At 57.7% G+C, this 21,964-nt stretch overlaps 1 protein-coding gene and 1 long non-coding RNA gene across 3 annotated transcripts in view; both read right to left on the bottom strand.

Moving 5' to 3' along the window:
• LOC102150332 (uncharacterized) lies at nucleotides 1–5,040 on the bottom strand. Its single transcript, XR_011432686.1, has 6 exons — nucleotides 4,709–5,040; nucleotides 4,165–4,229; nucleotides 3,509–3,671; nucleotides 3,150–3,237; nucleotides 2,073–2,186; nucleotides 1–737 (listed from the first exon to the last, which is right to left on the bottom strand). It is a non-coding gene; the product is annotated as an uncharacterized lncRNA (long non-coding RNA).
• A 2,426-nt stretch (nucleotides 5,041–7,466) lies between these two features.
• The window catches only part of OLFM1 (olfactomedin 1), a 39,662-nt gene continuing 25,164 nt past the window's right edge, over nucleotides 7,467–21,964 (bottom strand). For both annotated transcript variants that reach the window (XM_001917922.5, XM_003364081.5), the window contains exons 5-6: nucleotides 15,360–15,466; nucleotides 7,467–9,177 (exon numbers count right to left, since the gene is read on the bottom strand). In XM_001917922.5, the coding sequence (XP_001917957.2) occupies nucleotides 8,503–9,177; nucleotides 15,360–15,466 (782 nt within the window). In that variant the 3' untranslated portion in view covers nucleotides 7,467–8,502. The remainder of the gene's footprint in view (nucleotides 9,178–15,359; nucleotides 15,467–21,964) is intronic.

The raw sequence follows: 21,964 nt of genomic DNA, 5'->3' as shown, positions 1-21,964 counted from the left end.
TACGTTTTTTTGCTATTTTATTGCATTTTTGTGGGTGAAATTAGCTGCTGGTTTTGTATCTGGGAATTGGGACTCGCGAGCACCGTCTGGAACTGTCTGTCTCCGTCTCCTTTGCTGGACTGGGGGCCCCTTGGGGGCAGGGGTGTCATCTTTGGACCCTCGGCACAGAGCTGGGCGCGCGTTAAACATTTGCAGAACTGAACTTTGAGGACCCCTGCCTGGGGCAGCTTTCAGACCAGCCCTCGCAGGACAAGAGCAGACGGACAGCCTTGTGGGAGACAGGACCTGAGGAAACTCTCGGTCAGTCATCTCCGAAGCTCCGAGATGCGCAGCTCAGGCCTGGAGCCGCCGAGCGGCCGTACGACCTTAATTGAATGGCTCCTTTCCCGACCCTTCCCGCGTGAGCATCGGCGGCTCCTCGGAACAGCCTGATGCAGCCGCTGTTTTCTTCTTTATTACGGCCTGCCACAGCCAATTTAACCGGGACCGTGCGTGCCGGCCGAAGCGAGACAGGCGGCCGGGAGCGGATGGGAGAGCCTGTCCAGCTAATTAGAGGAGGCAGCGGCAGGGGCAAGGAGCCGGGAGGGAAGGCCAGGGTCGCAACGCCGGCGGCCAGGTGGGCACCTTTTGCAGTCTGTTGCCTTGGGGACAGCCGAGGGGTCTGTCCTGGGGTTGCTGGCAAAGGACATGCTTTTCAGGAGGCCTGTGTGAGCCATTGATGTCCTTGACGCGAGGAGCTGTTGGAGAGAGACAGAAAGGAGGGGAATCCTCCAGGAATAATACAGGAATTCAATAAGCAAAAACGAAACAATGAAGCGCGTGCAGCAACAACATCCTTCTTGGAGGCGTATTCTCGAGCGGGCAGCGGCAAGGAAAAGATCAATAAGGAAATTACTGTTTCTTTCCACAGAGCCAGCTGCTGGGGACTTTTTTGTTGCCACAGTCCTCCTTCCTGCCTGACTCAGGAAGAAAAGGGGTCTCTGGGGTTGCGGGGGGAGCCGGGGTCCTTCCCGGCAATTCTGGAAACTCTGGCCAATTAGAAGATGGTTGCGGGACATCCACCAGTTTATCCAAACTGGGCTCTTCATTCAGCAGGAGCTGGAGGCTGGCTGTGGGGGGCGTGGCTCCCGTCCCAGCTCCATCACTAACCAGCTCTGCTAACTTGTTCAGGTGTTAACCAGTCTATCTGGACCTCACTGTCCTTACCTGCTAAGGCGGTACCTTTGAGTCGGAGCAGAGGGCTGCGGACCATCTGCGGGGACCCAGGTTTCCACAGGCAGGATCGGGAGGCTTGAGAGGCCCAGAGGGTCCTTCGGGCCAGAACCCCTGAAATCGCTGGCGTGATGCCTGGTGCTCCCACCAGCCCCGGCAGTGCTCCCTGAGAATGGGGAACTTCTACCAGCATCAGATGGCCCCGTGCCAGGAGAGGAAACTGAGGCCCCGGGTCGGGTGTGTGCAGTGGAGGCAGGGTTGGAGCCCAGGGCTGATGACTTCCTACCTGAACTGGGCCCCGCCCTCCGGTGCTGGCACAGGGCTGGGGCCGGGCCGGGCTGCCTGGAGGGCCGGGGCAGGTGGGAGGAGGTCTCCCCGGAAGCAGTGGGGGGGGACTTGCAGCTCCGTTCACCTCGAAGGAGCAGGGAGGTGAGCCTCCAAGGCCTGTGTCCTAACCTGCAGCCGCTCTGCGTCTGATCACGTGCTTGGAATTAGCTAGTGCGTGTACATGTGTGTGTGTGTGTGTGTGTGTATGTGTGTGCATGTGCGCACGTGTGTGCTGTTACACTGTGCTCACGTGCATGTGTATGCACTGGCAGGGACAGCAGGATGGAGGGCACACAGAGGAGAGGTCCTGCTCCCCCGCCTGCCGGCCCCCCCAGCGAGGGTGGAGCAGAAACAGATGCCAGCCTTGGCCTTTCTTGGCCAGGGCCTTGCCTCCCTCGGCACCCGGCTCAGCGCCTGGCAGCAGTGACTCACCAGCACCCAGGGCTGCAGGACCGGCCCAGCTCCTTGCCCGGCACACCCTTCTGGCACCTTCCGCTGCCTGCTGTGTGATGAATAAGTGTCCAGTGACTCACCAGCTGGAGGACCGGCCGTGTGTGCCAAGCGGCCAGCGGAGGGCGGGGCGCGCAGTTCAGGGCCAGCCTGCCAGTGATCAGCGGTTCTGGCGGCTTCATCTCCCGCATCGGCTTCTGTGAAATGGAGACAGCAGAGCTCCGCAGAGGGCAGGGATCTCCCCGAAAATCCCTGTGAGGTCAGGACTTAGCTCTGCTTTAGAGTCCTGGCAGTGTCTGGATGTGGGCACTTTATTTAGAACAACACAGAACCGCTTCACAGCGACACATTATCCCGAAACCACTTTAATCTTTGCTGATCCGACAGAATCGGTGAAGGCACAAAATCCCACTCAGGTTTAGCAATTATCCCCGGGCGAGACCTCGCCACCGTGGGGTTCGGCGTCATTGTACACAGGCCTTTCAAGAGCGCTGTGAAAAGCAGTGGACTAGGTGTCCACATCAGAGAGGCCACGAACATTCACCCAGCGCAAAATTGATGTAAGTGGGCCCTTGGACTGGCATTTCCAGGGACAGCGTCAAACACAGACACTGAGAGAAGAGCCCAGAAACAGATCCAAGTACCGGGGACGCTTGGCAGAGGTTTCAGGGGGGAAGCTGGGCCGTTTAATAACTAGTGTGGGGCCGCCGGGCAGGCTTTGGGAAAAGGATGGACGTGGACCCACTTCACATGACATAAACCTGGAGGCACTGACGGCCTCCACATACCAGCGCCGAGGAAAACGGGCAAATTCCTTATGAGTGTCCTGACTGCGACTCAAAAGCATTAGGAGAATGATTGACATTTGACTACAGTTAAACAAACCCACTGTCACCAAAATCAAGAAAAGAACGACAAACCACACAATGTTTGAAACCTGCAGAATCACAGACAGAGGCTGATTCCCGCCCATGGGAGAGCTCCTAGCGTGTGCGTGGAGGGAAACACCAACCAGCGAGGAGGGAAAAGTGGGCAAACGCTGGGAACTGGAAGTTCACAGACAGAGATTGCCGACGGCCTCGAGACAAATGAAAGGATGCCGGCTTCTCTTAACAGAGAAATAAAAATGCAAACTGCTGGGGACACCACATCTGACTTACGTGACTGGAAATCTCCCAAAGATTTTCCCAACGCTCCGTGGGGTCCAGCAATCTGCTCCGTTGCTGGGAGGGAGGAATCCGGGCCAGCCTTTGAGGAAGGGAATTCAACAGCATCGGGCAAAATACCACAAGCGTTTGCCCTCAGATACTTTATTCCAAAGACACACGTCATGTGCAAAGACACAATGTGATTTTGCACAAGGTTATTCACTGAGGGAGGTTTTTTAAGAGCAGAGTATTAGACACAACTCAAATACCCACCCCGGGGGCGCTGGTTGCAAACACTAAGCCCAATGCACAATGGTATACTACACAGCCATGAAAAGGGACAAGGCAGAGTTCCATGCTCCTCAAGTTACCTGTAGGAAACATGGTTCCAGGAAAACAGCCAGATGCAGAGTAATATACAACTGGGGGCTTTTTGTATAAGAAGAGTGCGGTGTGGGCTCCAATTGATGCTTCTCTTTACTGTTGACTTCAAAGGACTCTATTTCTCATTCTCATAGCCTGTGAAAATAATCTCTAACAATGGATTTATTAAAACAAAATCTTGGTACAGGGGACCTTTTAAAAATCCATTCACTCACAGGAAACCAAATGGACATTGTTCCCACGAGAACTTCTCAGTACCACACATCTGGGCCACCAAGGAAAGGACATCTTATCTGATGGTGAGCAGATCAGCCCCTGCTCCTCCACAACCTGACGACACATGGCATTGGATGGACCATCTGGCTTCTGAGTTCCCTGGGTCATGGGGCAGCCCGCCTCCGTCACGTCCAGGAATTCAACCTCGCTTTTCACAGCCCAGCCGTCCCCAGGGCCACTTCCTCCTGAATGTGTGTCTTTCTGGGCCATGCCTATGCAGGTGGTCAAACAAGGCTCCCACCTGGATCCCCCGCCCGCCCGATCCCCGCTCCAGCCTCTAAGAGCTGCCTCTGGGGGTTCATTTCCCCACGATGAACAACTCACTGTCCAGAATCCCAGCTCAGCCTGCGCCCAACGGTTCACCCACCTTCTCCAGCGACACGTGAGGGCCCCACCCACTTCAGATGCGTCTCTGTGTCAGGTGGTGCCGTCCTGTGGACATAAACACTGCTTCACAGGTTGGAAGATCAGCGGTCCCAAGAGTTTCTCCATCTGAGCACAGGGAGCCTGGCGCCTCCTTACAGGTGGTGTGAGGCCGAGGGGACGCACGGGGGCAGGGATAGGTGCCAACATTGGCTTCCAAGTGTGGTCTGTGCTCAAGCTACCACTTGTCATCTTCGAATGGAATTAAGTGTCCTAATAAAAGACCAGCCTGACACCCATCTCGGTGTGTTCAGCTATCTGGAATAAGCACCGCCCCTCGTTTTGGGATCCCGTCTCCCGGACGGCCCTGGCACCTGCATGGCGACCCTGCGCTTCCCAAGAACCCAAGAGATAACGTGCCACGTGCAGCGGCTGCCTCCTTCCCGCCCACTGGGAAGAGCTGGGACGGGGAGAGGACCACCCCCCGCCTGCCTTCTGTGGATGCTACATGGCACCCTGACTCTGCAGGGGCTAGAGGAGGAGTTCACCTGCACCCGAGTGGGTCCCTGCCATGGGCTTCCTTCGAGAAGAGGCGTTCCAGGCCCAGCTGCTCACGGCACCCAGCGCCCCACGCTCAGGCCTCCAAGTTCCCCGAGAAACTGCCGGATTTTGACTCCAGGCCAAACTTTTAATAAAGAAAATTCATCCACAGATGTTCTGCCATCAGCCAATATATTCGCTTATTGGAATCCGGGAGCGTCAGTTGCAGGCGGGTTGTTTTATTTGGTCTCTGGATGAAACCATTTTTCTCACGTATTTAATATCCTGGAGGAATATTTTCCCCCAGCAAAGACTCCGTCTGGGACAGCAGGTCCATTCTGGACCCATCAGGGCGTTATTTTACTTTCTGGTGACTCAGGACGGGTATTTGTACATTCGTTTCTTCCTCTGTCATTAAGGGGAAATCATCGGAGCTCTAATGACAGAGCCGTTCCCGACCGAATGCGCCTGGACAGCTTTGTGTCACGTGGGGGCCGTCGGCGCCACACACACTGCATCCTTGGGCTCGGGGCTGTTAGCGAAGGGCGGCTCCTCTCGTGGGGGCGAGTTTGCACCCCGTGTCGCCCCAAGATGATTTGTCAACATAAAAGTATGAAAAGACCTCCCACTTCTAAAGTTGTCATTGTGAGCTCGTCCTGCCTCGGTGTGACAGTCGTCTTCTCAGGGAAGACTTCCGGCTAATGAGGCCCTGAGTAAAGGTTAGGGATTCCCACCCCTCCCGACGTCACGGCTCAGGGTGTCTCTGACTCCCGTGGCCCAAGAAAACCCAGGTGCTGGCAAAGACAAGAAAGCAAGACAGGAGGTTTTGGATTTTTTGTCATGGGCTTGGTAAATACCAAAACCCCCCAAATCCCAAAGAGTGTGTTGGGTGTAAGAGAATCATAGATGTTGGGAAGAAGGGGCAGACGGGAGAAGGGCGATGGAGGGAGGAGTTAGAAGAACTCAAGAAGAAGCAACTGTTTCTCCCAGGAGATGCGAAATGAGAAGCTTCTGGAAGGCAGGGACCTCTGAGCCGGGGCCTTGGGGCCTCTGGACAAGGTTGGGAGGAAGGAGGGTGGGGAGGGCACGGGGGAGGGCACCACGGGGCTCCAGAGTTCGGTGTGCCTGGAGGTGGAGACCTGGTTGGCAAGGTCGGAGTGGACAGTAGGCAGCGGGCAGAGGGGACGGGCCGAGGTGCACTGGGGTCAAGAGATGGCGTGCCAGGTTTGAGGCGGCACTGTCCCCCTGCAGTGGAGTCTAGGTGGTCACGATCCAGAAGCTGAGGGCCCACTCCGGGGGTAGAGATGTGGCCCCTGGGAGTGAGGAAGGGTCCTGGAGGAGCCAAGGGCTCCTAGGATGAATCAAGACCTGGTGGCCAACCGTCCCCAGAGCTGCTCCCGATGCCTCTTGGGTCTCCCTCCCTCCCCACTCTGAGGTTTAGGGCTCGTCCCGTTTTTTTTTATCCGGAGGAGCCGACCACGATCTGAGGAAATGCCCGTGCATCCTAATGATGGGGGAGAATTGGCCATGGGCATGGCCCTGACCAGAAGGAGGATGGGGAGGAGAACCAGGGGGTCTTTGCCCTATTTTTCATCCCATATTTTCCCAACTATTGGCCAGGGCCGGGTCACAAGGGCGCCCACTGTGACAAAGCTGAGCATAGTCCCCATGCCCCCAGCTCACCATTCCAGTGGCTCCAGCTTCCGGGTGGGCACAGGGACCAGTGTTGTCCGTTCTTGGACGTTCTCAGACTCACTCCACTGCCTTCCGAGCATTGCGAACATCAGCCACCCGCCATCTAAGGGGCCGCCCACAGCACTGCCTGGGTGCCAGCCCAGCTGCCTTTCCAGGACCAATGATGGAAACTCAGGAAGACTATTTTGGACACAAGTCAGCTCATTTGCTCACTGGTTTGAGCACAGCGCCAGCTGGGCTGGGCTCGTGGGGTCTGCCAGGCTTTTCCCAATGTCCACGTCACTGCCCTGCCACCCACACTGCCAACGGGAGCCAGCTGCCCCAAAGCAGAGGAAAGGGGAGGAGGTGGGCGGCTCCCATACGCCATCCGGTCCTTTTCTGCTAGGGCCGGATGGAAGGCAGTCTTGTGAAAGGAGAGTTACTGCGACGTCGTTTCTTCCCTGGCTGGCCTGAGACCCCAGGGTGCTCCAGAACAGCACGGGACACTGAGATGTGGCCTGTGTACAGAGACTTCAAGGCCTGCTTAGAGGCAGGGCCAGACTCGGTAGCGACGGCCGTGGTCTGTGCTGGCCTGGCTCCTCGGATGTGCGAGGGTCTCCGTCTCCAAGGCCTGGGGACCCAGACCCCAGAGAGGGCCGGCCGCTCACCTCCTGGACCCACCACAGCTCCTAGTGAGCGGCCCGGCCAGAGAGGGCCTGGCTTCACCTTCGCCGACTCTCCAGCAGGTCCTCCGCTGGTACCCCCCGCCATGCCTGGAGCTGGAGGCTGTGCCACACTCCTTCCGGCGGTGTCCTTGGAGGAGCCCGGCGGGTGGGGGTGGTGGTGTGGGGTGGATGCCCAGGGGTGCAGCCCTGGGATTCAGATTCGCCCCAGGCGGAAGGGAACTCCGAGCTGATTCTCCGGGTGACGACTTTTGGGGGGATGGGTGCCTGGAGACCCAAGGGGACTGTGTCCATCACGCGACCTTGCTTCCTCTCCTGAAAGGACCACTCACACCCTGGAACACATCTGCGAGGATTCAGAAGTCTCCATCATTTCTAAAACCCTCAGAAACGACAAGCGAAGCGAAAGCACCTCCTAACATTTTTATTGTTCCTTAGATAACTGGATAGTACAAAGTTTCCCTCTTTTTTTGACTTAAAAAATGTACTTTCCACGCACTGCGGCCCTCAGGAACCCTCCCTTCCCGCTGGAAACTGAAGCTTCCCTAGGTTAGCCCTTCTCCACCGTGGCTACGTTATTCAGGGAATTTAACAAGAAGAGAAGAATTCCTTTGACTATTATCAACATGAACTCGATTATCTCTCTCTAAGGGTGAACACTGATTATTTTTTTTCTTTTTAAGAAACAAAAACCATCCACTTATTAATCCAAACTACGGCATTGCATTTACAACATCCATTGCATAAACTGAACACACAGAGCTACCACCTCAAGGGGACAACAGACAGACGCTGCACAAGATATCTACGGGGGACGCGGATTCGAACAACGTGGGTACTGCCACCGTCCGTTCCACACGCTCGGACCATCGCTTGGCAGGGACTAGACACGGGTCCACGGGCTGCTTGGAGTCTCAGCACGGTTAATCTAGGACACAACACACGGTCGAGAGACAGCAGCTGTGAGGGGATGCGAGTTAAACTAGCCTATGACGACCCCTCCGCACGCCGAGCGCGGCCGGGGGCTCTCGATGAGACGCGGCAATCACGTCCATCGGAGCGACCACATCTAAGGGAATGTCCATGCGATCCTAACAGTGGGTTGTTCTCGGGCGAGAGTTGGCCAACAGTCATTGCCTTCCTTCGTTGGTATATTATTTGACCAGAAAGGGGACCTGGGCGGGAGGCGGGAGGCGGGAGGAGAACCAGGGAGCCCTGGGCTGCAGTTCCAGCTGCAAATACGGGGGTTTCTTCCCAAGAGTGTCACCCTCCGGCTTGAACTGGAGAAACACGGAGGGAACGCCATCCCGCGACGCCGGAATCCACATTGCTGATGATTTTTCAAAATTAGTATTGTTAGTCTCAGTAACATTATTTTGGCAGCTGTTTCACAGGAATTTCCACGTGGGGGAGGCCTCGGACCCTCGGCTTCCGGGCAGAGGCGACTACAACTCGTCGGACCGGATGACGTGGAAGAGGGTGACGTTGTAGAGGACCTGGTGGCCGTTGTTCCACGCGTACAGGGCGCGGTCCTTGGGGTTGTAGTCCAACATGGAGATGTGGGAGTACTTGTTCTGGAAGGGGATGTCGATGTACTCGTAGGTCGAGGCGTTGGTCTGGTAGGCGTAGTGGACCTTGGTGCCTCCCGAGTAGCCGTTGGTGACGTAGAGGGTCCCGCAGATGATGAAGGCTTCCCCTGCACTGCGCTTGGGGTAACTTGTGTTCCAGGTCTGCAGCACCTGCAAGGAGACGGGGTCCAGCTTGCTGATCACGATGTTGCCGGCGTTCTGGTTGGTGGCGTAGACGGCCCACAGCCCGTTCTCGTCCACCATGAGGTCGATGTCCGAGTGGCCGCCCCAGGCGTAGTGGTACATGTTGTTGTAACCGGCGTAGTCCAGGCTGCGTGTCTTGAGGATCGTCTCCGTCTTCAGGTCGAACCTGATGACGATGTGACTCTGGAACTTGTTGAAGTAGATAGAGCCATTGTAGACCACCTGCCCCGTGCCCGACCAGGGGTGCGGGAGGCGGTGTGACGTGAAATTGTCCGTGGTCATGAAGTCGATCATGGATTTGTACTCGCGGACGAAGCGGTTGTTGTGGTAGCCGTCCATGTACCAGACCTGCGGAGAGAGCAGACCTCGTCAGCCGGGGGTTCTGAAGGAGGCCGGGCGGGGGTCCCCCGGGGAGGTGTCCCTGCTCAGACTTGCAATTTAACTTACTCAGTACCCAGAGAAGGAGCTGAAGGCACCGGAGAGAATAATTAAGACTAAATGATGTTGCGTCCTTCCTCCAAACCCACAGGGCACTTTTCAAAGGGGGACAGGACTGTCTCCCCACCAGACAAACACGCGTCTGGTTTGGAGAAAGGCTAGGAAAGGACCCTCTGTGAACGAGTGTGGGAGCTGACAGGCCGGGGCACCCACGCTCTCCCTAGGGGCACAGCGGCAGCCGCCCTCTGCATTCTCCTAATTGGGTGGCAAGGAAACCACTATGGGCGCCCAAATCGAGCCCCCTGCCCAGGGTGCCCCCAGGCCGTGGGTCAGCGCGGGCACGTCAGTTGGTTCTCTCTCTGCTCTCTCCCCAGCCCAGGGCACACAGCAGGGGTTCACGCTTATCTGGGGGAGGCGAGAACCCCGTCAGCGTATGAAACCCCAAACCAGCAGGACGGTGTTGGAAAGTGAAGGGCCACCTGCCCCCCAGAGGAGGGTGGGCGCTCAGGGCAGTGGGTGGCTCTCGTCTGCAGTGCTGACCCACTATCAAGGTCACCAGGAAGGGAGACCTCCCACCTCCAGGGGGCGAGTACGGCCGACCTCTCTGTCCCACCAGGCGGTCACGGCGGCCGGGTTGAGTCACCCCACCTGGCAGGTGGAACGTACGCATTTGGCATTTGGGATGCAGTGGGTACTCACTCTTTGTCACGCCCCATCTGGGGAAAATGCCTCCCCCAGGAGAATGAGAGCTTCACAGAAGGACCAGAGGGTCAAAATCAACAACAAACCCGGCAGCGGCCCGAGGAAAGAGATTTCTGATTATTGCTTCCATGCCAGTTGACCTGAAAACCATCTAGACTTTGTACAAAACGCTTTGGTCATTTTCAACCACCACGGGAGCAAATTAGAAAGCAAGGCCGTTAGTGGGAGGAAGCCACCGGGCGAATGCCACTCGGGCGTCCGTCTGCAACGAGACAGCTGCTGGTCCATCAGAGCCCGGCGGGCTGCGGGAGCCCAAGGACATGCGAGCTTTCAGATGCGGCTTTACGCAAGCATTAAAAATTTAAAAAAATCATAACTTTGTTCCTGAGACGTCCATTCGGCGGCTCAGAGGCAGATGCGCCTTTTGTTTTCAACGAGTTTTTCTTTTTTTAAACTCCGTCTCATTTGAGGCTTTTATTACCCTTGGCCTCCCACAGGCCAGTCCCCAAGGATGTGGGTCACAGATCAGCACGGGGCGAGCGCAGAGCGTGAGGGGCGTGGGGGGTACACAGGCGATGTGGGGAACCTCCTCTGATCGTGTTGTGGAAAAGCACCTTCCCGCCTCTGCTTGGCTCTCTCCCGAGACGGGGAGCTCACTGCTTCGTTCAAGACGCAGCTCAAATGACATTCCTCCCTGGACCCTCTCCCGACCCACCTCTGAAGGAACTGCCACTTCCTATCTCAGCACAGAGAACACTCTTTGAAAGTGTGCAAATGTGTGCCTCTCGCACGAGTGGGCCTGTGCTAGTGGGGAGCCTATTTGAGGCTGTGACCCCTTCCTGTGGGCAGAACTGGGGGAAATCGGCATCAAGTCACTAAGAACGTTTAAACCACCTTTTCCTCCTGTAAACTGGCAAATTGGACCCAGGGCACAGCACTTGTGTAAAATGCCGTTTAGGGTGGGAGGAAAGCCAGCCCGAGGTGCAGTTTAATGACCGGCTCGTCACCTGCTGGCTTTAAGTCACCGATGAGAAGCCCTGCGCTGCAAAAGGGACGCATGCGTGGAGCCCCAGAGTCTGTTCACTCTGCTCTCCTCATCTGAAACGCCTTTCCCTCCCCTTCCTGTTCGAGTCCCAAGCCCACATGGACTCCATCACCTCCAGGATGCCGCCCCCGAGCTCTCCGGCCTCGCCCAGAACCACGGTACCGGAACTGCTGGAGGCCAGGACGAGTGGCTCCCAACCCGAATGCAGGTGAGGCCCCGGGAGCCTTCACAGCCCAGAGTTACGTCAGGTCTCGGGGATGGAGCCCAGCATTCATGCTGGTTAAAGCTTCCAGGCGATTCTCACACGCAGGCAAGGCTGGACCCTCTGGCTTGGGGCCTGAGCTGCTTACCATGGGCTTGACCACACTGGCCCCTGGGTGGAGGTTCTTGGCCTGGGCCCCTCACCGGAGGAGCTTAAAAAGCCATGTGTCTGGGTCCTAGTCCTGCCGTTCTTATTTAATTGGCTTGAATTACGGCCTCAGCACCAAGATTTTTTAAATCCGCTCACAGATTACAGGGCACCAGCCAAGATGAAAACCCCCACTCTAGTTACACGGCAAGTGTGCGGAGCCCTCCTCTCCCCGCGTCCCCACCAGGGGCCAGCTCAGGGCCCAGCCCAGACGAAAGAGGCAGTGAGTCCTCTTGTCCTCATCCCAGGTCCAAGGCCAGTGTGCCGGCAAGGCTGAGCTTCCGTGGAGCTGCTGAGGGGCTGCCGGCCCAGGGGCCTTCTGAGTCACTGGGGCTGAGTTTGCTCTTCCCTTGGGTTTGCTGAGCACCTGTCGTGTGTCTTCCCAAAGGGCTGCCACCATCACGGAGCCTGGGCTGCAGGGAAAGACGCTTCAAAGGGAGCCGCTGGCTGAACGGAGGAGGAGCCGGGAGGGAGGCGCCAGCCACTCCTGCCGGAGACCCCACTGGGAAGTGAGGGGTGACGGGGAGCACTGGGTCAGCAGCCGCAGCAGGGCTGTCCCCCGTTCCTCAGAGAAAAGACAGAGGGGCCCATGTCTACCGAGCACCTGCCGACCACCGACCACATCTCATAGTCCAGCGCCTTTCGGATAATTGGACCCTCAGGAAAAGGGACTCAGTGTGACCCTTATACAATAGCTGGATGGCTCTGACACAGTTTAGATGACACGGAGGACTTCTAAACACTAAGGTGAGCTCATTGCTGTCTGTAAAATGACAGTGTTTTGGTGATGATGACGCCCCCTCTGAACATGAGCTTCCGGGGTGGCGTGGGGCAGCTGGTCCCCTTTCTGATGTCTGATGTGAGCGGCCTGGGACTTCTAGGGCAGAAACAAGCCAACAAGAGGGAAGGTGTCGCTGGAGTCTAGAAGGATGGTCCACAGTCAGGGCGGGCTGTGCGTCTCAGAGTTGGGGGAGAGGGTCTCCTGGGGAGGGGCACAGTCTGGCAGGGCTGAGAGCCTGGAGTGAGGGCGGGAGCTTCCGGAGCTCCAGTTCCACCAGAAGCACGTGGGCCGCTCACTGCTGAGAGAAGGCTGCTTCTGGGCACGGTGGAAGAGCACCGGAGCCCAGCACCGTGTCTGGGACACAGCTGGGGCTTAATGAACGAGTCAAGGAAGGATGCGTGCGAGGGCACCCCGCGTTAACCTCGTTCTAACAGCTCGGCGCCAGGGCGGCGGGAACCGGAAAGCCACGCTGGCTCTTCTGCAGGCCTGTCCCCTAGATGGGCTCCCTCCAAAGGACTCCCGAGCAGTGCCACCCCCTCGTCTTCAGCCACAGCCTCTCACCACGCCCTCCCCCCTGGCAGCGGCTCTGAGCTGACATCGATTTCTGGGCTTTTCGGAGCGAGTTATTGGTCTCCTGCGTGTGTGTGATCAAAATTGGATGGGAGAATGGAAAAGATCAAAACAAAACAAAACAGAGCTCTTCCAGATCAATGGCAGGACCCGGGACGTGTCACTTAGCAGGCTGGGCCTTGGAGGCAGCTGTGCTGAGCAAACGGCTCCAGATGGCTATAACTGGCTGGGGGCAGGGCTGCTGACTGCCCAGAGTGCTCAGAGCCGACCCCCAGTGACCAGACCCCCAGCGTCCTCGACAGCCGAGCCCTGTCCCCTCCCCGCCCCCCACGAAGGCCTCCTCCTCCCGTGGTTCCTTCTTGCACACTCTGTCCATCCTCAGGGCCTCCTTTCCTGGAGGGCGAGCAAGTCATCAAGCAGAAAATAGAGGTCTAACTACCAAAAGCATCCTCAGCGCCTCACGGCTGTGGAACCCACGCCCTCACTGGACGGGGAAGGCACATGGCAGGTGCCCAGGAGCCCCGACAGCTGGTATGTGAGAAAAGATCACTGGACTGGCGACTACGACAAAGGGAGCTGGCATCAGAGCTGGTGCCCAGCGGCACTTTCGCGGTGCCGGATCCGGGAGGAATCCTCCAGACGGGTTCATTCTCTGCAGCACTGAGGTCACTGGTTCCGGCTCACAGGCCCCCACAGGCCTGCCTGGGTTCTTGGGGGGCGCGTGGTGGGTGGGCAGACCGTAGGCAGGAGGCGGGGAGAGGGAGACTGGGGGGCATCAGGAGACTCAGCTGAGAACGTCAGGGCCTGCTGTGGACATTTGTTAACAAAACCACTGACCAGCCTTTCTCGAGACCTTGGGCAAGACACAGGACCCTTCTGGACTGGGTTTTCTTATCAGGAGCAGCTGCGTCTTGGGCACCAGGTCTTTCTCTCGTGTGAATGGAGTCAATATACACACCAAGGACTTTGACAGCGTCTGCGCCCGGGGCCTACTCTCAGGTCTGAGCTCACCGTCTCGTTTCCGTCTCTGCATTACTGTCATTATCACTGACATCTGTGCAAGAGCGCGCTCCCAACCAGACTCGGAACACAGTGGGCTTTCCAGTCGGGATGCAGATCCAAAGGACGGTGGGGGAACAAGTAGCCAATTAAATCATTAGGAAACCTGCGAGTACTGGCTAGCTATCACGATTCAGAAAATAACACAGAAACAACCTTCATCCCCAAAATACTCGATCCCAATCGCATGCTGGGTTTGCAGTCTGCAACCAGACTTCCAGAACTTTCCACAGCAAACACTGGGATGAGCGGCTAGGAAGATGCTGCTGGCCTGCTCAGGGTGAGAGGTGGGACCTCCTCCCACTGGAGGTCGGTGGGTAAAGACAAACGCAGAGGCCTCCAGGAAGCCCGTCCGTCAGCGCCCCCACCCGTCCAACCCCAAAGGAGACAGTGCGCAAGAGGCACAGGGCCCTTCATGTTTTAATACAAGAGATGGGGCCTCATGTTGTCTTCGATGGGATGGAAATGGGGCGGGGGAGGAACAGAGACAGGACAAGTCAGGAGAGAGAGAACGCGATCCACTCGTTTCCATTCAAAATCCTTGGACGAGGCTCAGAGGGCCTCAGATTTCCAAGCTCCTCTCTCAATTCTGCCTGGAGGAAGAGTTGAGGTTTTTTAAGTGTTTATTTTCTAAATGTCCCGAAGGCAAGAGGCTGATGGAAACGCGCCAGACGGCTGACTGTTCAGTGTGGGTGACAGCGATCAGGTGGGGGACCGCCAGAGCCAGGAAAGCCCAAACAGCTTCTCTCCTCCACCCAGAGCCTTGGCCCGCATCTTCCTTTGGTGGAAGGCTCTAGAATGATGCTGTCCTAACGTCCAGGGGCCGAGAAGGCCAGGTGTCAGCCCCCATCTCCCTATTTCCCAAAGGAGCTCAAACAACAGAACACAGGCCCCCGATCGAGACAAACGTGGTGCTCATTTCTCTCTTCTTTTCTGAGTTTTTACCCTGGGGGAAAATTCTAGAAAAAAGAACATGGCCTCTTTCCTAAATCAAAAAGGAACATGAGTTTCCATCAGCCATGAAAGGAATGGCAAATGAAATACAAATGAGATGTCATTAAAACAAGAAAGGCCTAACGGAGTCTCTCGCTGAAACCGGGGCAGGGATGGCAACGTCCGGAACATTCCAGCGGAAGAGACAGACTGATCGCCCACCCACTCGCCCACCCACAGCCCGCGTGCCGAAGGGCAGAGCCACACCTGGGGAGGGGCATCGCAGGGGCCCGTCATTTGCCATCAGTTGCCACCATCATCCCTGTATCGCTGCCATCCCTGTGGTCTGTGACTGCACGTCAGCACAGGGACCTCAGCAAGGGACCCAGCCCCTCCCCAGAGTCCCCCAGGAACAAATCCTGGGGGGCACCCAGCTCTGCTCAGTCCACAGCCCCAGGAGCATCTGCCGGGCAGGTGGCACACTGGAATGAGGGCCAGAAAGGCAGGGGATGGAGAAGGGACCCACTGGTCCCCACAAGGACACCCTGGTGCAAACGACCCCTAGACCCAGGCCAGACAAATGGGGCACTTACCCTGTTATCACCTTCTGGGGCCAGAGGGTCTGTCATCCAGGACCCGAACCTCGAGCCAGAGGTCTTGACAGTCACAGGGTCACTTATGCCGGTCAGCTTGCCACATGCTGGAAGAGAGCGCACAGCGCAGGAGAAGAGGAGTGAGTGCCCGACTGTCCCTGAGGGAGGACGCAGGCCCCCTCTGCCCCCTCAGTCTGGGATGCTGCTAAAAGACGCCCGTGCCCTTGCTCTTCCTGGGGACACCCCTAACCCCAAAGGCCAGAGAAGCCATCCCCTCCCGCCACAGAGGGCAGCCGAGGTCAGGGAGGGCAGGAGAGGGAGCAGTGCGTGCCCCCTGGGCCGCACCACCTCCACCCACACAGGCCTGGGGGTGACGGTGCTGCTCTGGGGGATCAGATAACTTAGCCAAGACTCGGTTTCCTGCTCTGGGAAACAGGGACCGCAGCAGCCCAATCTCCTAAGGCTGCTGGAGAGAAGGCAACGGGAACAGCCTGCACGGTCTGGCACGGGGTGAGGCTCAGTGCAAGATGTATGCCAAGCGCGATTTGTTTCAGGACGCAACAGGGACGGTGCGCTTCACTACAGAGCTCGCCTCTCTGCGCCCTTCCACGGCCTGAGCCGGACCAGGCGAAAGGTCGCCGCCTTCCCACGGAGGGCGGGCCAGCTCTTCCCGCAGGGCGAGAATCTCTCTCCTGCCTGGAACAGGAGTCCTGGGGCCGGAGAGCCAGGGTTCTGACGGTATCGACAGAGCAGGGCCAGGGGGATGGAGGGAACCTCGAATGCCCTGGGGAGATGTCTGCCCTCTGTGATGTCCTCCCTTCCCTCCAGGCCAGGCCGGCGTGCGACTTCCTAGGTCTGCGTGGCTCTGCTCAGCTGCCACGATTAGCATATGTACACAGCAGTCTGCAAAGTTCAGAGATGATCCGGGCTTTCAGAAGATTGTCCACCACTTAACCTGGGGACCATGGTTTAGCCAGGATAATCCGGAAAACAGGGTGGGTGGGCTAGGCATCGCAGGCTGGCCTGGGGTGGGGCTTACTCCCAGCTCTGTACAGTCTGGGGTGCCCCCCGCTCTCTCCCTGAGCGTAAAGCGGGTGAGGATACCCGTTAGCATCACCGTACGGAGACGGGAAGATGGAAGCTCCAACAGCCAGCCCAGCGCCAGGCGCCGCAGTTTCTGTGTTGGCAGGAGAACGGGCATCTGGGCAATGCAGAGGCTTTGAAGAGGGATTAAGAGCTGACAGCGAGCAGAAGAAAGGCTGGCTTTGCACCCAAATTCCCATCAAGTCACGCTGCCCTGCTCCTAAGTCCCAGCGGCCCGCTCCTAGGCTGCTGCCTCTGGCCCAGATTGGAAAAAGAAACGCAGGACTATTTTTACTCGCCTATCCCTTCTCCAGATTTATTTCGCCTGGTCTGCTTTCAGGAGGAATTATGTGCCTTTCCACATAAATACTGTCCCCTCACGGCCCGAGGCTTCCCAGCAGCAGCCATCGCTCGCAGGGCTGGTGGGCGAGTCTGCAGACGGGCTGGGGTCACTGCTGAGGATCAGAGCAAGTTCTCTGGACAAATCCCCTCCTCCCAACCCACCATCTCAAGGAGGAGAGATGGAGGAGAAAGGGGCCTGAGGGTTATACCCAAGGTCAGCCAGCAGCTACACCACCAAGAAGGCGGGCGCGTGGAAACCTCGTGAGAGACTGCTTCCCCATGAGAGCCTCAGACCAATTTTCCACCCCACGTGCCTCTTGAAGATTCGGTGTGGGGCTCTCTAAGGGTTCGTCTGGAGGAGGGAGGGCACAGGAGAGGCAGGCCCCAAGGCTGTCCCCCCAGCACTCTCTTTGTTCCAATCCTGGGCTACCCCTGGAGACAGCAGACCCTCTGAACTCGGGGGACTTGGGAGTCACTAACAGGAGCCATCTCTCGCCATCAACAGCCCTCCTCCAGCCCTCCCAGCGTCCACTAAGACAGCATCATGCCGCCTGAGCATCTCCTGGGGAAGGCCTCCCCACCACTGAGCCGAGGGGCGGTGGCCCTGTTGGCCCCCTGGAAGGAGAAGGAGCCATCGCCCCCAGGGGTGTCACAGTTTGGGGAAAAGCCTGCAGGTCTTCCATCGCGTAGCACATTGTGGGTTCAGTCATTTCCCAAGGTGCTGGGGATTCCCTCGACAGCTCTGTCCCCCGTCTGCGGCAGCCACGCCCTCCTCTGCGGGATGACCTCCCCCGGAGGAGACCAGACGTCTGTCCCCCCCATCACACTCAGAAGGCGAAAACGGCAGGTCAACACCCCAGCTCGGCTCACAGGCCTGGCCGCCAGCCTAGACTTCCCCATGCCACACGTTTGCTCAAGCCGGTCCCTCCACTGGAATGCCATCCCCCTTGACCCACACTGATATCTCTTCCAGAGATGTCTCCCTTCTGAGCTCCACCCACCTTGTCCTCACTGGCCCGTGCTGGTGACCATGCATTTCCTGGGCCACAGACAGGAGCATCTGGGTCTTACTGCCCTCATCTATTTCCCCAAGACTCGGGCTGGGGAGTCGTCCAAGAATGAGTGAAGGAATGAACGAATGAATGACTCATCTCTTGGGTACTCAGAGGTAAAATGAGTCACCTCAGAAAGTCCTCACCCATCTATGGCTTCCCTCTGTGTCCCAGTAGAGGGGACAGGAGGCGAAGGAGGGCCACCCTCTCCTGCGCGGGGCACAGACCGATAGTGCGCCTTGTTGATAACTATGATACCGCCTCAGAGGGTGGTCGTGAGAATTAAGCAGTTAACTAACCGATGGAGGACTGGTGTGGGGGAAGTGCTCAGTGGGGCTCAGCAGCCATTATCATCATTGTGAATTCAGACTGAAAACGTGGAGAAAAGGGGGTTTCATTCTCCGCAAAGTCCACTCGGGCTGTCTGGGACTGTCGCACTGCGTCCTGCCCATCCTGGACCTTGTGGCCTGTGTCTGCGGAGAAGGGGGAGCTGGCCGCTTGGGGAAGGGTTGCAGGTCCCCGTCTGGTGTGCAGGGGAAAGCTCTGCTGCACGCCAGCCCCGGCCCCGCCCCCGCTGAGGTCCCCCTCTCCCTCACCAAGCGCAGGCTGGCTGGGGGCTAGGCGCCACCCTCTGCCAGCCCCTCGGAGGAGCCTTCATTCACAGATTAGAGCGGGCAGAGCAAGACCTGCTGGCCGGGAGCCGTGCTCCTCACCCCACTGGCTGCAGGCTCAGTTCTCCTGGGCCCACGGAGGGCAGGAGGGCCCCCCCGACGCCCAGGCCTGAGTCAGAGAGTTATTTTTGGTTCTCCGTCCAGACTGGTTCTGCCAAGACCTCGGGAACTGACAGGAGCTAAAAAAGCCCCAAGGCAGAGCCTCGAGGCGGAGTCTTGGCACAATCAGTTCAGGAAAGTGTCCCTCTCCCGTCACGAGTGCTCAGGATGCGTGCACGGGGAGGGGCAGAGGGCAGGGGAGAAGAGGAGGCTCAGGAATTGGCCCTGTGCCGGTGCATCTCGGTGGAGGCTGAGCTCCGGGGACAGCACGCCAGCTGGCAGGGTCTGGCTGCCCCGGGGGACCCAGGACGGGTCCCAGGAGGGAGGCCACCTTGCAGAGCTGGGGGCTTGGACCGAGTGGCACCCCACACGTGGAATCACCTGCCTCTTGCTATTCCTGGAGGGGAGCTGCTTCTGAACAACAGGGCTGATGACCTCCCAAAGGAGCCTGGAGCAGGCCCTGGGTGATACGCCCGCCAAGGAGTCAGGCCAGACTGAGAGGGCTGACGGCCGCGCAGCAGGCAGACGGGGTCCTGGGACTGCTCCGTGCCCAGGCCTACCTCCCTGGGTCCCAGCCTTGATCCTTTAGAGGCTTTGAAGAGTTCAGCCGGAAAAGTTTGCAAAGCTCGGAGCTCGGACAGACAAATGTCCTTGCAGACGAGATAACCTGAGACAGAGCGGCCTCTGCGCAGGCTGCGTGCTCAGACCCGGAGACCAGGAGGGGGCCCTAAGACAGTGGCCCTCCTGGACACTCATGGCAAGGCAGGGTGGGCCACCAGCAGACCTCATCATACGCAACCCTGAGCACTCCCTGAAGGAACCTGGAAGGGAAAGCCTGCCCTGCCAGGATCCGACTCAGGCCAGCTCCCATGGGCGGCACGTGGATCTGAGTTCGTTTCCTCCCTGCCGTCCTAGCGGGTTCTCCTGCAGACTGAGGGATCCTAAATGTAACTCTCAATCCTGAGTGCAAACTCCACGGGTGCTATTCCACCCATTGTCCTCGCCAGCAGCTCACTCGCCAGCTCCATCCAGGCCCCTGGGGAGCAGGTGGGGGCGGGTCTCTCTGCCTCCTTGGCCCTTCCTAGGGAAGCCTTTAGCAACCAAGTCCCAGCACGGGATCACTGGAGGAAGCCCTAAAAACCAGCCAGCCCCTCCGCAAAGCTGGCAGGCACACGCCCTGGCAGGACACGCTGCGTGGGGCAGCCCGGCTCTGGCTTCTGCTGGGGCATCTGACTCCAGGCTCTCCAAGCAGTGACAGTGAGGCCCATGCCCCAGCTAGGTGGGGCTCAGGGCTTGGGGCAGCTCTGCCACTCCCTTGCCTGGGGACAAGCAGAGCCGCAGGGAGCGCTGAGACACTGCCTGCCTCCCTCCCCGAGGACGCCCCGGGACGTCCCGGAAACAAGAGCTCAGACTTGAGTTTCTGGCTGGGTCCTTAGGAAAAACACACCATCCTAGGGAGGAGGGCTCTTTAAAAATGGAAACTGAAAACAAATGGAAGCCGCAGGCCTTGTTTTGTTTTTTCTGTGTATGTTCTGGAGTCAGGAATTGTCAGCAACATCGACTCAAAGAGAGGGAGGCCACAGAGAGACCAATTAAGAGCTCTTTGGGGGGAACTGCAGGGAGACCCTCTCTCCGCTGTCACACCAGGAAGGTAACCGAGACCAGGGAACCTACAGTCAGACTTCACGCCGAGGAGTCAAGGAGTCCAGGGGGGAGGACGGAAACTGCCAGCTACCGAGAGGCCATGTCTTGCAGAAGTCCTGCCCCCAGGACGCTCCCAGGGCACGCGGGCCCCAGCATGGAAGGCAGGCTGCCTCTGTTGATGCTCTCCGGCAAGCTCCACCAAGGAAGCAGGCTGCCAGGGCGGTCTGCAGATGGGGCCTATTTGCGAGGCTGAAAGCAAGACCAAATTAAGCAGCCGCACGGTATTAATTGGATCCTCAAGTTACTGAGTTTGAATGAAAACCTAGCAAGAGGGGGAGGCAGCTGCAGCAGCTGCTACATCTATCTATCAATCTGTTTATCTATCCATCCAGCTATTTGTCCGTCCGTCCATCTGTCTGCGCATATACATACCAATCAGTAATTTATCTCTACTTATCGTCTGTCCATCTGTCTATCTATCTGTCTATCGTCTACTACTGACCTATCTATCCTACCACTGCCTACTCTGCGCCGGGCATAGTGTGGAGCCTGTGACGTGAATGACGTCCATGGACTCGCACGGTAACCCCAGGCCACTGAGACTCCTATACCTTCATTTTGCAGGCCAAGAGGCCACTGGTAGATGCCTCGGGAGAGTCACGCAGCTGTCGAGTGGCACTTACTGCTTTACGACACTGCCTCCCCCAGACCCGGGGCTCTCCTAGTCTGGCATTCATCGGAATCACCCGGGTGCTGGCTAAATGCAGATCTCTAGGCCCCACCTGCAAACTCCAACTCAGCCTGACTACGTCCATGTCACGGTCTTTCTGAAGAAAGAATTAAATGTGGGGCTGACACCACTCGGCCGCGCTCCAATGGTGGGGAACACGACCTCTGGGGGCCTGTTCATCCTCTCCCTTTTCTCCCAAATCAAATGTTTTAGCAGCCCAAGGGGAAGACCATGTGAAAGCCCCAAGCTGCTAAGCCGTAAAGTGAATTCACCAGCTTCTAAAAATAGGCCAAGTACAAATGGGAAGGACGCTCGGCCCGGGGGCGCCACCCCTCTTGGAAAGACCCTTAGCTTCTCACCACTTGTAACTTTTGGCTCTGCATTTCCATTTTCCTCCTTGAGCACTTAACTGGAAGACGTGAGGTTTCATCTTGGCCCCTCCCTGGTATTCACAGTCTGTGCACCAGGGAGGGGAGAACGCTGCTTGTGGGGCAATAAATAACAAACAACTCCTCCCCGCCCAGCCACATGGATTTTCAGAGGAGAGAACCCTCAGTGGAAGCGTCTGGAGAGAGAGTGGCGACGGCGAGCTCAAGGTCATTATGGGTAGAAACCCGAAGACCACGCCCAATGGAAAGAATCATATAGTTCTATAATCATTAATAGAGCCCTATAGTTATTACCATTTCAAACATTCACCCCGACGCCGGCAATGTCAAAATGGGAACAGCTGGTAGAGACCATCCAGCCCAGACCCCTCCTGGGATTGTCCCAGGTCACCCAGCCGCCAACACGCTGGGCCTGACCACCACGCAGCACTTCACTGAAAAAATGCAGGAAACAGTCCCTCGTGCGACAGAGCGAAAGCGTACACAGTAGAACAGGTCCATTCTCAAACTCCCAACGTTTCTCACTGTCTTCCGTCTAGGACCAGAGAACTTCAAATGTATGCCTTTACTACGCTACCTACACCAGCATTGAAGA

Source organism: Equus caballus, chromosome 25 (genome assembly GCF_041296265.1).
Source record: "Equus caballus isolate H_3958 breed thoroughbred chromosome 25, TB-T2T, whole genome shotgun sequence".
Classification (NCBI taxonomy): Eukaryota; Metazoa; Chordata; class Mammalia; order Perissodactyla; family Equidae; genus Equus; species Equus caballus.
The sequence above is the reverse complement of the archived record's forward strand: the minus strand, read 5'-3'. Positions and strand labels throughout refer to the sequence as shown.